This window comes from Manis javanica, chromosome 2 (assembly GCF_040802235.1).
Source record: "Manis javanica isolate MJ-LG chromosome 2, MJ_LKY, whole genome shotgun sequence".
NCBI lineage: Eukaryota > Metazoa > Chordata > Mammalia > Pholidota > Manidae > Manis > Manis javanica.
Window position 1 is genome coordinate 186,044,326 of NC_133157.1, and position 14,484 is coordinate 186,058,809.

Below are 14,484 nucleotides of genomic sequence, written 5' to 3' on the forward strand. Positions count from 1 at the left end.
CTTCTGCCTTCGAGAAGGCATCCCAGCCACCTAAGCCCAAACCAGTGGTCAGGGAAGAGGAGGCTGCAGGAAGCGCTCACCCAACAGTTCTGGAGGGACCGTAGGCATAGAAATGGGCCACAAGGCCTTTTTGCCATGGTCCATGTCCTGCAGCCTCAGTAGGAGGCCCAAATGCATTCCCCACAAGCCCAAGTAGGTCCTGCTGAGGATACAACTAGTCTCCACATCTCCCCAGAGGCAGTCCCTACCCTGGCCCATGGCAGCCACACTGTTGGGTGAACTTTGCTTGCCGTGTGTGCCAGTCCACCCCTTGCCCACCTGTACTGGCCCTTGGTTGGGTAGCTGAAGATGACCAGTTGTCAGGCCTCAAAGTCCCACACCAGCTCCTGCCTTCCACTCTCTGTACTAATTCAGCTCAGTTACTATGGAGCAGGCGCTGTGCCCCATGCTGGTGACAAAGAGGCTGGTTAGACACAGTCTGCAGTGATGTACAAAGTGATAATGGCCTGGCATCATCAGCATAATGATAGGGGTTTGCCTTGACAGAGTCCCATGCAAACCACCCACCTTAGCCTTTTCCAGGGTGAGAAGGTCACAAACGTGAGCTCACTTCAGGAATGCTCCCATCTGGAGTGTCAGCCTGTGTATGAGGATCCGTGCGAACGGGGAAGGGGCTTGTCACTGTGTCGGTGCAGGGCCTCCAAGGTGCAGAAGCCAGGATGGGATTGGATGTTCAAGAGACACTGGGGGCATTCATGTGGAGGTAAAGGGGAAAGAAGCAGGAGGAGGCCGGGGAGTGTGCAGACTGAGCCCTGCCCGAGGAGAGACGGAAAGAAGGCAGCTTGGCCAGGAGCAGCCTCAACCTGCCTCAGGCAGGTGCCTGGAGAGCTCCTGAGCACAGGTCACCTAAGAGAAGGACGGCCCAATTCTAATACCCGGGTCGTGCGCGGCCTTGGCTGGGAGCAGCGGTGGAGAGTGGGGCCTGGGAGTTAGCACCGAGTTGGCGCTGTGGGCTAAGCCGGAGCCTGTCAGTCAGCCGTGCTCCCAGCAGCTGAGTGTCCCACAGGTGCCTCTGTGGTCACCACAGCCACCCCCTTCTGAGGTCTCCAGCAGGGACTTATTGTGTCTCTGCTTTTACACGTAAGCACCCCCTGAGTGGATTTTCTGGCCTACTACCTTAGTGTGACATAGCCTTTGTCCCTGGGTCCTTCATGCCCATGAAGCTCTGCTAACTGGGGCACAGGTTAATTTCAGACACTCAGGAATTCTAGGAAATGTAGTGGGGGGTCCCTTATCAGCTAGAGGCAGCAAAAGAGAAGAACAGGATGTAGAAAGAGCACTAAAGGCAAACACCTCTAGTGCTACTCAGGAAAGAACTCGATTTTGGCTTTGCCATTGGATGGAGGTGCGAGCCCCTTTCCAAGGTGCTGGACAGAACTTACCTGCTGAGCTGTTAGCTTGGTCTCCTACTTCTTTGCTAATAAATCCTACCCCAACCCCTCACCATAAATACGTATCCAAGAGCATGCTGCTTGTACTGTGTTGGGTCACCACTGAGCACTGAGTGCGATCCCAGTGAAGTGATTAAATACTGGTATCGAAAAGATACTTTGCTAGAGAATCTGTCCATCTTTCTGTCTATGTGTTTATGGTATACTGGTGGCAGAGCTATGAATATTTAATAAGGGTCAGAAGGCTGAGCTGCCCAGAATTTTGAAGTATTTTCACCAGCTCTTCCAGAGAACTATTAAAATGCCATTCATTTCCTGGAATAGCACTGAGAAGTCATGAAATATGCCTCCCTGAGGCCCTGTTCTCCTCTAAGCTGCCCTGGGGAGTTAGCTCCACACCATGGAATGTTCTCAGTGATCATTGTTTGCAATTCCAGAGATGTCTGGGACCACATGAGGCACCTAGACATGCAGCTCAGCAAGTACACAGGACCTAAATCCCAGACACATGGTCAGTACTTAAGTATAGAGGAACTTGTTTGAAATGAACATACCGCTGGTTACACCCTTGGCTTGACCATCTTTTCACTCGGCAGTAATCTTTCTGTTTTATGTGGATTTGACTGAGACTCTTCTGCCTTGGAAAACACAGGCTCAATGGTCTTTCTCTTGTTTCTTCACTCACCTCAAAAAAACAAGAAATTTCAGCAAAGTGCTGGGCATACTCAAGACGAGAGAAATACATGGGAAGCATTCCCATTTCTTCCAAAGACAGCTACTGTGACCTGCTCCTTACCTTGACGGAGGGGACACTCAGACCCCTCAGTGGGTATGTGCCCTCCATACCTGAGCAGGGCTGTGAGGGGGTCCATTTGGGTTGTGGTGTTGGGACAATGTCCTGAAAGTAGAAGCTTCAGGCTTGGAAGTTTGCGGCAAATTGCCATGTTGGTCTCCAACAGATGCCAGAGTCCAGGCTCCTGATCGGGTTGGAGGCTCCCCCCAGTCACCTTCTCTCCACCACTGCCATGAATCACATGGTGTTATTTATGCTCACCACTCAAGGGTATCAGGGCTATTGCAGGTGCATAGAGAGAAATCGTGTGAAGTAGAGAGACTCCCATCCAGGCCAGCTCAGCTCCCATGTGAGGCCTAGTTGGCCCTGACACACCTCCTACAGCTGACACTCAGCCCGTCTTCCCTCATTAAGCTGGAGGTAGGGCTGTGGCTTGCTCTGAACTGGCTTTGATGGTGTGGGCTCTGTATCGTACCATCTTTTCTCTGAACTCTTCTCTAGACTGAGAGATGGAGAGAGGAGAGAAGATATTCATTTCCCAGTCACCTCAGTTTTCGTTTCCATTGCATCCAATGTTTGGACTAGAGTTTGCAGCTCCAGTGTGAGGAGGGAGCAGAGATGAGAAGAAAGTGGGCTGGTGTGGAGGGAAGGAAGCAAGCCCAGGTGTAGACCAAGGATGCTTTTGTCCAGGGCTATGGGCCCAGCAGCCTCTGCCATGCCCCTTCACAGTCCCTGCTTCTGTGTCTCTGGGGCAGAACCCACACCCAGAAGGAGGCCAGTATCAGCACCCAGACCCTCACTCAGGCACAGTTCCGCTGGGACAGCAGTTTAGGCACGGAAACTTCATGCCCAGACAGTCAGATTAAACAACAAAATGCTTCAATGCCAAACATTCAAAGAATGATTGATAAGAATGAAGTTAACTGACAGAGGGGCCCCTCCATATGACGGGATTTATAAATATATGTATAATTAAACCTACTTGTGGAAAGTGTCCCTCACCCCCCAGGGGCCAGAGAGGGGAATGGAAAGCACCTTGGCAACCTCACCCCACCCAAAACAAGGGTACGAACAGCCGACCACTGTATCATCCTTCAAGTCTTAAGCCACTTTATTCCAGTCCCTTGAACATCACAGACTGGCTTGATTTCAGACAGAACAGGCTCCATTTCCAGAGGTCCCTCAACACAGCAATGACAATGAACAGCCCAGTGCAGGGGTGACATAAACCTTTAGGCATCAGCCTTCTGGGTGCCCCAGAGTCCCTTGGCCAAACTTCAGTGCATTTAGACATACAAAGGCCTTCCTGGGAAGGAAGAGAAGGAGCAAAACAACCCTCAAGAAAATACAGACAGGGTCAATGGCAGGCCAGGCGTGTCGTACATCCCAGGCATGTTGGCATTCATTAGCCATTCATCTGGCTGTTTTCTTTCCTAAACAGCTGGAGACCCTCTGCCCTACTCCTCACTCCAGCTCCAGGTTCCAGGAACTGGACTGAGTGCGTCTGAACAGGATGTCATGACCGAAGGCAGAGCCCAGGCAGGCTTTCCCAAACATTACCTGGCTCCAACATCTGAGGAGAACTGGAAAGAGGAATTAGGTCTTTAATCAAGAGTGGCGGAAAGTGAGATGCACCTCCTGCACACTGCCCACAGAGGTGCTGGTCCCCTCGCCCACTCTGCACTCCACTTCTTAGGTAACTTCCTTATTTTTCAAAGTCAGATTTTACCACTCAGCCCATGGAAGAATTTGAAAAGTCTCAGTATAGAACCACTATGAGAAAATGACTCAGAGGAAGATTGAGATTATTTGACTAAGTCCAGGTTTCAAAATCACACCCTGCAAAATTGGTCATTTTGGTCGACAATACAAATTTGGAATTTTGCTATAAGTTAAAATGAACTCAAGTAATACACAGGGATCTGGAGGTTAGAGTGAAGTCAGCATCACTTTCTTCGTGGTTACGATGGGTATCTTGCTGTGGTTCATGGGCAGCAGGAAGTGACCTGTGACAGACCACTAGGGACCTCTCTGCCTTCTCTCAGGGGTAGCCTCTCCCCGTCAACCTACATGCTTGAGTATTTCAGCTTCCCCATGCCTACTGATTGTGAAAATACGACTCCCCTGTGACCAGCAATTTTTACTCTTAACTTTCAATTCAAATTAGTGCATATGAAGTCACCAGACCAAACAGCTGTTCAAATTTGTGCCATCATTTCTGGAAATAGAACTGCATTCAGAGAACACAGTGCTGGAAAACATTTCTGGATTCCCCATAATGGGTCTTGGAAATCACAGATGAACTTGCCTCCGCCTTCCTGACCAGTCATCAGATGACTACCCAGTCTCTGAGCTGGTGATGGGCCCCTTCGGGTATGGCAGAGTTAGTATTCCAGATATGCCTCCCTAACCACACGTGGATCAAACCATTGGGATCAAACCATGAGAATTTATGCTGTCTTTTTTTTTTCTGGGCTACAGAATACTGATATGCTCAGAGAAGCACCACATTTCTAATACTACCGATGAGCTGCTGGGCTGGTGGGCAGACCATCGCCTCACATCCCTCCTGAGTATTAGCCTTCTGGTGCTCCAGTTGATATGTCCCACCTAGACTGGCCTGCTTCTCTTCTCCAGGCACCGTCACTCCGGAAAAGCATTCAAAATCTAGGTTGGGCTCTAGTCATGGTTACTTTGTACTTTTCTGGAATATATAAAATATACCTGTTGATGGTGCATTTGTGCAAAGACATACGATTTTAAGACAAGACATAGGCATTCATTATGGTTGGCTTACTTCACAATAAGCTACTAAAAACAGTCTTCTGTAGTGAGATTGTATCTCTGCTCACTAGACATGCATCTCTTTTAAACAAGGCAAAACACTTGATTTGGTCTGCAACACCCAGTATTTTATATACAAGTCTTTTTTTATTTTTTTAATCACAATAGGCAACAGGATGGGTCTGGTTTTGGAATACAAGTTACCATTTGTGTTTTATTTTGAAAGAAACTCAAATTAGCTCAACTAGTGTAAACCTGTGAAAAATAGCTGAGCCATCTTTTTCCTTTTCTCTATCAATTTACCTTGAAATGTTCACAGCTTAGAAACTACAGCCTGCTGGGGAAGAGGGGGAAGAGGGCCTCCACGGGGCCCCCCAGCCCCTTTAACAGCTGGCCCCAGAGGGCTCCTGATGCTCGGGGAATCCAGTATCTGGTGCCATCACCCCTAGGCCATGTGTGACCCCAGACCAGGTGGGGAGCTCTGTTTTTCAAACAAGCCCCTCGAAGGTTGCAATAGAATCACTGGACTGGGTTGTTTTTCCTTCTGTTGACTCCCCGAGTCTTCGGTTTTAGAATAGAGACATCTGAATCAAAAGAACAATAATCATGATGACGAAACATTGTCAGAACAATGAACACCACAAAGTCTGCGCACAATAGCACAGTCCATGCTCTCCCCAGCGCTGGGGCTCCGGGCATTCCCATGAAACGTCCACCACAAAAGAAGCTGAAGGCGACACGGGGGAAGGTGCAGCTGACTGCCCTGGGGCAGCGTCACCATCAATATTGTTTGGCAAAACACATCGTTAAAAAGAAAAATCAAAGGGAACACGAGAAGCTCAGCGTGGGGTGCAGGGCTCAGAACTGGCCAGCGCTGCTGGGGTCGCACTGCAGGAGGCGCACTATGGACGGGTCGCTCTTGGCCCCTCGGATGAACTCCTCCAGGGAGAGCTTTCCTGGAAAGCAAGAGGCCGGGTGAGCAGCGGCTGGGGCTGTCCCCCACACCCCCAGCCCTCCCGCGGCAGCTCGGTGGCAGAGATGGCTCGGCTTTCCGGGGACCTCCCACCTGCCCTGAGGCTCACAGCCTATCCTGCGGATGTGAGGCGCCCGGGGCCGGCCCTTGTCTTCCGTGGCAGAGGCAGCCCCCAGCGGGGCCCACCGCTTCCCGAGAGCCCACCGTGGGCCGGCATGGCCGCGGTGGCCCTGACCGGACCCCTGCCCTTGCTGCGTTGCCAGCTCTAGGCGCCCCAGAGGGATTCAGTCGGTATTTGTGAAACAAGCTTAGTAAGAGAACAGCTGGGTTCTTGCAGCCCTGTGCTACCTGGAGTCTTCTGGGCTCCTTCGGGTGTATTAGGTTTGCTGCACGTGGGCACAGGGGCCCACACAGGTATCTGGGGGACGTCCCTTCTTCGGACAACATCTGAGGATGGCTGCCCCTCCACCCGAGGTCAGGAGAGTGAAGGGATATGTGCATGAGGCAGAGGGGTGCCCTGCTGGGTCCGTCATACAGCTTTCCTCCTCCCTGACTGGCTGGAGGGGGGAGACTCAGCCCCCTGGGACCCCACTTGTGCCTGGGTGTCCCTTTCCTTCCTACATAAGCTGGAGTCTGTATTGAATCCCCTTCGGGAAGGTCCCTCTGTAGAACAGAAGGGAACAAATCTCTTCCATTCCCTGCCTCTGCGGGCCCCTCCTTGGGAGGAGCGCCGGGCTTCTTTGCCCCCCTTCACCCTCCCTTTCTCTCTGGGCAGGCGCTGGCCCTTGAGGACTTGCTCCCCTGCCCTGCTCCACCCTGTTGCACTCGGTTTAGTCCTCGTACCCTTGGGCTCTCCCACTAAGCTGCTCCTTTCAGTGAAGCTTGTCCTCTGTCCTCCACTACGGCTCATTTATCAACTTACTCCAAACCCGGACAGGAGGGGGTGCTATGTACTGGAGCCCTCACCCCCTTCCCCAGAGACACCGACAACAGTGTCTTCCCCTAGCCACGACCCCTTCCTCAGAGCACAGTTCTTATCTAACCAAATCCCCTTCATCTGCAAGGGGAAAGGTGGGAATTTGTTCGTCTATTTATTGGTAGTACGTAGAGCAGTCCCCTTCTAAGCTTCGTGTTCTGGCCATTTCTTATGAGCTCTGCCCCACCCCAGGCACTAGCTGAAAAAGTGATGGCTTCCCAGGTTTGAAAAGCTGGCGTGAGCGGAGGGAGATGGAAGTGGCCACTCGAGTACTTCGGAATCTCCCAAAGGGAGGCTCCCAAAGCTAGGGGAACTCCACTCCCCTGGGCTAACTACCCACGTGCTTCCCAGCTGACTCCTAGGCTAACTTGCCTGTGGGCCCCACCTTGTCTCTTCAAGTCAGCGTCCAGAGTTAGATGCAAAGAGCTTCTACCAAGAGGAACGCAGTGGCAGGAGAGTCCAGTTGAGTCTAGTTGGGCTAATATTCCTCTGACTCCTTCCCTGAACAGCTCCCACCCCTGTATTTTTTCTTTTTAACCCAAGACTTTCCCTTAGGAAAGCACAGGGCTTTCAGCAATGAGATGTGTTCTGGGAATGCTAACCCAATCAGGGCTCTGGGATCCTGTAGCAGCAGAGCCCCAGGGGAGAGACCTTGCTTGCATACGATGGACCCACATGAGGGTTTAGCCTGCAGTGTGGGGATCTGCTCCAGTCCTTGAGTTCCATTCTAGCGAGGTGGCTGGGCCTAGAGCCGGACACAGATCCACCTGCATTCCCCTGGATCACCAGCAACATGGGTAGGTTAATACAGCGAGTTCATTAACTATTAAAATAATCCCTTATCTGTTTAGTCTTTGCAAAACAAACTATTTTCTATGAATCAAAGTGTTTAAGGAGAAATAGTATATAGTGGCACCTTTGTGGAGAAAGCAAAACAAACAGATTGGTCCATACCCTACAAACCCAGATTCTCAGACAGCTGGTGTCCCAAAGGAGGTGGGAATAGAAAGAGAGGTTCTCTCTACTACAAAACCTCCCATCATTCTGTCCACCAGAATGGTGGACACTCAGAGAGAAGCTGAGATTCCACAGACGGCTAAGAGCGTGTTGGCACATCACTGACAATTTCAGGGGACACCCAGCAGAAAAAGAAGCTGGTAATAACAGCAAGAGCTATAGATGACTTGGGGCTTATTATGGACCAAGCTCTTTGCTTAGCATTTCACACTCAGGTATTAACATCTAAATAGGGCTACAGATTTGGCAAATAAAATGCAGGCTCCCCAGTTACCTTAGAGTTTCAAATGAACAACAAACAATTTTTCATGTATGTCCCAAATATTGCATAGGGTATATGTACATGAAAAGGTTAATTTGTCATTTATCCAAAATTCAAAGTGGATTGGGCCTCCAGTATTCTATTTGGCAATCCAACATCTAAAATCTACTGCTCTTGAGTTTGAAATCCAACCTTCCTTTTCACCTTGTTAGGTCTGAATTGTGGGTGGCACCCTCAGGGTGGAAACTGTTGGCCACCTCACTGTGTCTCTTCCTACCCCGCAATGGTTCAGGGAGCCCACTTCGTTCCAGGAAACTCCACACCTTAGAGCATACGCAGGAGAGCCCAACTAAACCCCTGGGCAGACCAGATGAAAGCTACCAGGGCCTGGGAGGGATAACACCAAGTCCATGCCTGCTTTCCGAGTGGCGGGCCTGCAGGGATCCAGCCTGCTGTGGCCTAGGCCTGGCCCCACCCTGGTCCTCCTCTGCCGTGCACCTCCAGGGAGCATACAGGATGAGCCTATTTCACAGAGAGTCATGAAACAGGTCCCTGTGGCCAGTATCCTGTCCTCGAGTGGCATTTCCCTGCCTGGACAACCCCAGCCCCTCCAGCAGCCCCCACTCCAAACAAAGCAAAGCAACACAGCTTCCTACCGTCTCTGTTGGTGTCCATCTGGCGGAAGATCTTTTCTGTCCTTTTTTCTGGGGTGGACTCATCTTCAGGCATTTTCATTACAGAGGAAACCATCTTATAGATTGCCTGGGGACAGAAGCAACATGGGGGCAAGACAGAAACATGGTTTGGTTTGGCTCACAACTGCATCTCCCAATACACAAGTGATGGGAATGCTCCCCGTTCACACAAGGAGCATGTCCTGTTCTTGCCAATAGATTGAAGAAAACAGATGCACAGACCCTGGTGGCAGAAGCCAGGCCAGCAGAGCTTGCTCCAGCAGTGAAGGCCTTTAGGAAGACCCACTGGGTCCCTGTGTGTCAGACTTTAATGTGCATGCGAATCCACTGGGAATCTTGTCCAAATGCAGACTCCGATTGAGAAGGGCAGCATGAGGGTAGAGGGCCTGAGTCTGCATTCCTAACGGCTCCTGTGTGAGGCTGATGCTGCTCTTCTGAGGACCCTATTTCTAAGAGCAAGGCTGAAGATGATGTTCCTCAGGTCAGAAAGACAGGCTGGTGTCTCCACCTAGGTCCCTTGGGGTAATAAACACCTGACAGTCTGCCAGTGCATGCCCTCGCCTTCTTCCAGGCAGACATGACCAATCAATCCCAATGCCCTTTCCACTTGCATGGAGCAGTCGGCCCACACTCCTTCCTACTAAGCTCCCAGGCATCCCTGAAAAGGAAACAATCTGCCATCTGAGTTTCTATTAGATAATTACACAATCTCAAGCTTGAGATAAGCAGGATACATCTGAAATCTGATGAGCAAAAGAGTTTTCCTGAAAGAATTTTGTAAGTAGTACTGAAACTATCTTCCCCACCACTTGCAGGCCCCCCCATGTACTCAGCAATGGCCTGGAAAGCCTCAGTTGTCAAATGCACTTTTTATTTGGGAAGAATAATGTAAAGTCATTGTTTTTATCTCCAGATCATGACTTTGCTAATCAGATTCATTTGGGGAACTTTAGCCCTGGAAGGAGTTTTAGAAAAGTAGATTTTGCTAGAGGGTGGGCAGAATAATCTGGAAAGTTCTGGGGCACTGGATGCAGTGGGATAGCTGGAGGGGGGAGAAAAAGGAAGGCAGCTGAGGTAGCCTCCCAGTGGGAAACATGGGAGCAGAAATCAATAGTAAGGAACTAACTTATCTGTTTTATAGTTCTATTTAGGATAAATCCTGCTTCCAGTCTCTAAAATATTCTGGAGAAAGGGGTGGTGGTGGTAAATATTCTAATCTCACTCAATAAAATAGGAATAAAAAATGGACTCACCCAGTTTGCTGACCCTTGGGCTGATCCTGCCCCAGAGGGATCTCGCAGGCCCTGCTCCCTGAGTCTGTCTTAAGCCTACGCGAAGCCCTTGCTGGACTCTGGAGCTGCCTCCACACCAGTTCTGCCTGGGAGGAAGGTCCAGCTCAGAGTGATGACCCTGTCTGGAATTATGGGTGTTATTTGGGTAAACTTGGCCACAGTCAGCTTTCCCAAGAAATGTTCACTGATGTGTGCTCTGGAGCCAGAGCAAACCATATGCTTTTCCTCCTGGACCCCTAGTTGCTGTCCCCTCCATCCCAGGTCTACACCACCATCTCAGCCAGGGTTATAGTGCCCCAGGCCAAGCTTCTGGGGACACCTGATTCTTTGATGGAAGCTAGAAAAGGCCACAATGACAGAGCTCTTCTTACATGTGGGAAAAGAGAGATGCTGAGATTCCACAGACGGTGAATATTTAATCACAGGAGTAGGAAGCAGGAGTCTCTCCACACCAGCACTGCTGTGAGGTCTAGGGCCCCCTTCCAGCTTTCTCTGCTCCCACATGGAAGCTTTCTGTGATCTTGACACAGTTAAAAAGGAATCAGTGGTACCTACTGATGAACACACACATGCACCCATCTTGCACAGAGTTCAAACTTACACAAAGTATTTTATGAATTCATAAACCAAGGAATCTTAGAATAACAACAAAACAGTATCTAAAAGTCAGTATCTCACTAGGTCATACAAGTACAATCTCTTTAGTAAAGCCAGAGCTGACACATTTCAGGAATTGTGGAGGTGGTATGGGAGAGGTGTTCAAGGCAAGCAGTAGGTCTCTCTTCTGCCAGAAGCCTTCAGGTTGCTGTGAGCCTGTACCTCCTCAGCCTTCCCTGGGCCTGGGCTGCCCTTCCGAGTCTGTTCTGGCCTCAGTGCGATCACCTTGCTTAGTGATTCCAAGTGCCACGTGCTTTCTGTCTACCACCAGCCAAAGGGGGCATTTCCCAACTCAGAGGCTTCTCGGAGGTAGTCAAGAGCCCGGCACCCTGTCCTACAAACACGGTGGCTTCCTGGTGCAGCAGTTTTGTCTGCACTCACCTTGTCTGCATACTCCCCTAGGCGGCCCCTCTCTGTGTAATCCTGCCTGTGTGTTAGGGGCTGGCTGCAGTGTTACCCTCCTCCAGGAAGCCTTTCACAGACTGCTATGTGTGACTTCTCTTCCTCTGTTCTAGCAAATGGCTCCATCTAAACCTCTCTTGGATCATTTCTTTCCACTCACCCCGACTGCAGTTTCCAGGGTGCTCTCCTTTCAGGTGGGAGGGCGGCAATCAGCCATGGCTGTTCACTGAAGCCCTGACAGCTCCCAGCCCTGGGCCTCATGCAGACTTGGGCTGAGGTGCCAGGACTGGTCCAGGAATGGCTCACCCCTGCCCCCTCACCTTCTCTCATGCTCCCCGTCCTCTCTCAGGTTTCTTCTATTCTGCATATCATTATGAAGTTTTCCCTTTATCCTTTCATAATTATTTTCCTCACTTTCCTATTCTCTTATCTCTGCTCCTTCTTCATAAATTAAACAAATTAATATGAAACCCTTTAAATATTCTTAGTCTATCAAAAGCTATGGACTCTCACCTTCACCACCACTCAAGGTGCTCAGGATACACACCCATTCCTGTAGACAATTCCAGGGCCTGGTGGGGTTGGGAGCCCACCATGGGCTCCAGATTAGGAAAAGCACTGTTCTTAACTCTCTCCTCCCCCTTATCACTCACACACTCATTCACTCTGTCATGCACCAAATGCTTATTGAGCAGCTACTATATACCAGGCCTTATGCTGTACTAATTCTTGCCCTTATGGGGTTTACTGTTAAATAAGGCAAACCAACATTACTAAAATTACCAAAGAAATGAATGTAAAGCCTTTATGGAAAAAAGTGCTGCAAAGGAACAGGTGCATGGTCATGTGAGATGATGTGCTGGAGGGAATGGACCCTGAAGAATGATCCACTTATGGAGGTAAAGGACAGAAGGACACACACAGGTAGACACCTGGATAGGAGGAATGGCAAGAAGGCTGAGAGAGACTGTACGGCAGTGTGGTCCAAGGTGTGGCTCTCCAGCAGGTCAGAGCGGCCGCTGGTGTCTCACTGCCCACCTTGAGACATGTATATGTCTCCACTGGGCAACAAAGAGATGAAAGTGACTAAATTTGATTTTCCAATTTATACCTCCTTCCCAAATTCACCTCTCCTATGTTATTTGCAGGCAATGGTATTTAGAAGAATTTAAAAATGGTTATTCATAATTTTATTCAACAATTATTTATCCAGTGTCTACTATGTATGAGGTGGTGGGGATTCCACTGTCAACAAGACTGACAGGCTCTTTATTTTTATTTTCACCAATCCTCTGGCAAGGGGTTTGGGAGACACAAATTAGATATCAGAAGTGGCCCATTTTGTATAAGCACCATTTAGATGGGTGTAGTGATTGCAGTAATGCCTTTATAATTGTTATGAAAACCCTCATCTACACTCCTTCTGAGTCCCCTGGTGGCGAATAAAATCCACTGGCCTGGAGTACTCCTAAGAACTCTCAGTTGGGGCTCATGAAATTCTCCTTTTTGTGATTCTGACAGGAAGTCGATTGCATGATAATCTAGAGATTATTACCTTAATACTCTTGGTTAAACAAATGAGTGAAACACCAAGCAAACAGATGAATTTGTGTTAGAAAATGAGTCTCCCACACCCAACAAAGTTTTTATGAGTTTTACAGTCTTTAGCTATCAGGCTAAAGGAGTTGGGCTGGAACAGAGAAATAAGGACAGGTTAATACAAAAACCGAGACCCAATCAACAATGAAGAAAGTCAGGATGCTCCTAGATGAGTACGCTTGCAAATGGGGCTCCTGGAATGCGGCAGGAGGCATGCTGAGTACACAGGGAGCTGAGGGGGAAGTAAGCTCCCGAAGGGGCTCACGGCTTCAGATGGCTCTTCCACAGCACTCAGACTGGATTTTGTGTATTTTCATATGCATCAACCCACAGATAGAGATGAGGGGATTACTCACAAAACCAGGTCTATGACTAGAGCAGAGCAGAGAGCTGAGGTCATGGTCCAGCAGTCCCAAGAGTGAGTAAGTGGATGACAGCCTGGCAAAACCACAGTTAGGGAATTGTCTGTCCCTTGCTCCCTTCCCACGGCGTCAGCAACCCAGAGCTGAGGCATTAGAACTTCAACATTTAGGACTCCGCAGCACAGGGAGAGAAAAGACACAACTCCAGACAGCAATCTGAAATAAATCATGTCTTTTATTGGCTCCAGTTTTTCCCCCCAAATTTAATGGGATTAAACCATGAAGAGGCCATGCTATTTCCCTACTTTATTTTTAGCAATGTCAACCGAGAGGCCCAGCAGGGACATCCTGTTTTTAATTAAACTTGAAGAGCCCCATTCTTGTTTCTGGGTAACTGCAGAGCCACGGGGCACCAGGAAGCAGCTCTGGCTCTACCCTCTCCAGGCTCGGGACAGCACCTGCCATGTGGCGGGGTCTTGCCCGCTTCCTTGTGGTCTATAATTCTCTTTCTCTTTCCCTCTGAATGAACCACGTCGGAAAGGAAGGACTCACGTCTGAACTGATTAGAGTTGTGGGATCAAGTGAGGGCAGGCACAATTCCAAGAGTTAAAGCTCAATCTTCTTTCTGAAGGAAACCAGACAGCCTCTTTCCAAGAGATGTAGGGACTTCTAACAGGACATCCAAGGCTCCTGACAACTGACCAAGGGCAAAAGAAGTTAAGCAGTACAGGGTTGTTTTTAGATTGCAGATACAGAACAGCACCCTGCTTACAAGGATATTACATACCAGGAAAGGATGGTGGAGAAAGGCCCCGAGAACCTTGCTTGGGAACACTTTTAAAATAGTATCAATGTCTGTGTATCTGGAGTGGTGTAAGTACTTTCTTGTTTAGAGCTAGAAGAATCCATTAAGTCAGTAACTTTCCATCCAGCTGCTATGGCGACTCGCACATGCAGGGAGAAGAGGAGTTGTCCCTCAGCTGCCTGTAAAACCCCTAGACAACACATCACCCGGGGCTCTCTTGTCCCCTCCTGTCCCCTCCTGGCATGAGCCAGGATCTCTGTCTTCTCACTTTATCTCTAAATAAAAGCCTCTGTCTTGCTCTCCTACCTTGTTTGCAAAGTTCATTCTTCGACTGTGAACAAGAACCCAGGTATCAGCAGGACAGGATGAGGAGTCCACAGAGGAGATGGGGGGAGAAGTGTGCCTTGCAGGCAGCA

At 49.5% G+C, this 14,484-nt stretch overlaps 1 protein-coding gene across 6 annotated transcripts in view; it reads right to left on the minus strand.

The window, feature by feature from the left end:
* Positions 1 to 3,337: 3,337 nt before the first annotated feature.
* The window catches only part of NCALD (neurocalcin delta), a 397,463-nt gene continuing 386,316 nt past the window's right edge, over positions 3,338 to 14,484 (minus strand). For all 6 annotated transcript variants that reach the window (XM_036995630.2, XM_036995631.2, XM_017651739.3 and 3 more), the window contains 2 exons: positions 8,913 to 9,018; positions 3,338 to 5,984 (listed from right to left, as the gene is read on the minus strand). In XM_036995630.2, the coding sequence (XP_036851525.1) occupies positions 5,887 to 5,984; positions 8,913 to 9,018 (204 nt within the window). In that variant the 3' untranslated portion in view covers positions 3,338 to 5,886. The remainder of the gene's footprint in view (positions 5,985 to 8,912; positions 9,019 to 14,484) is intronic.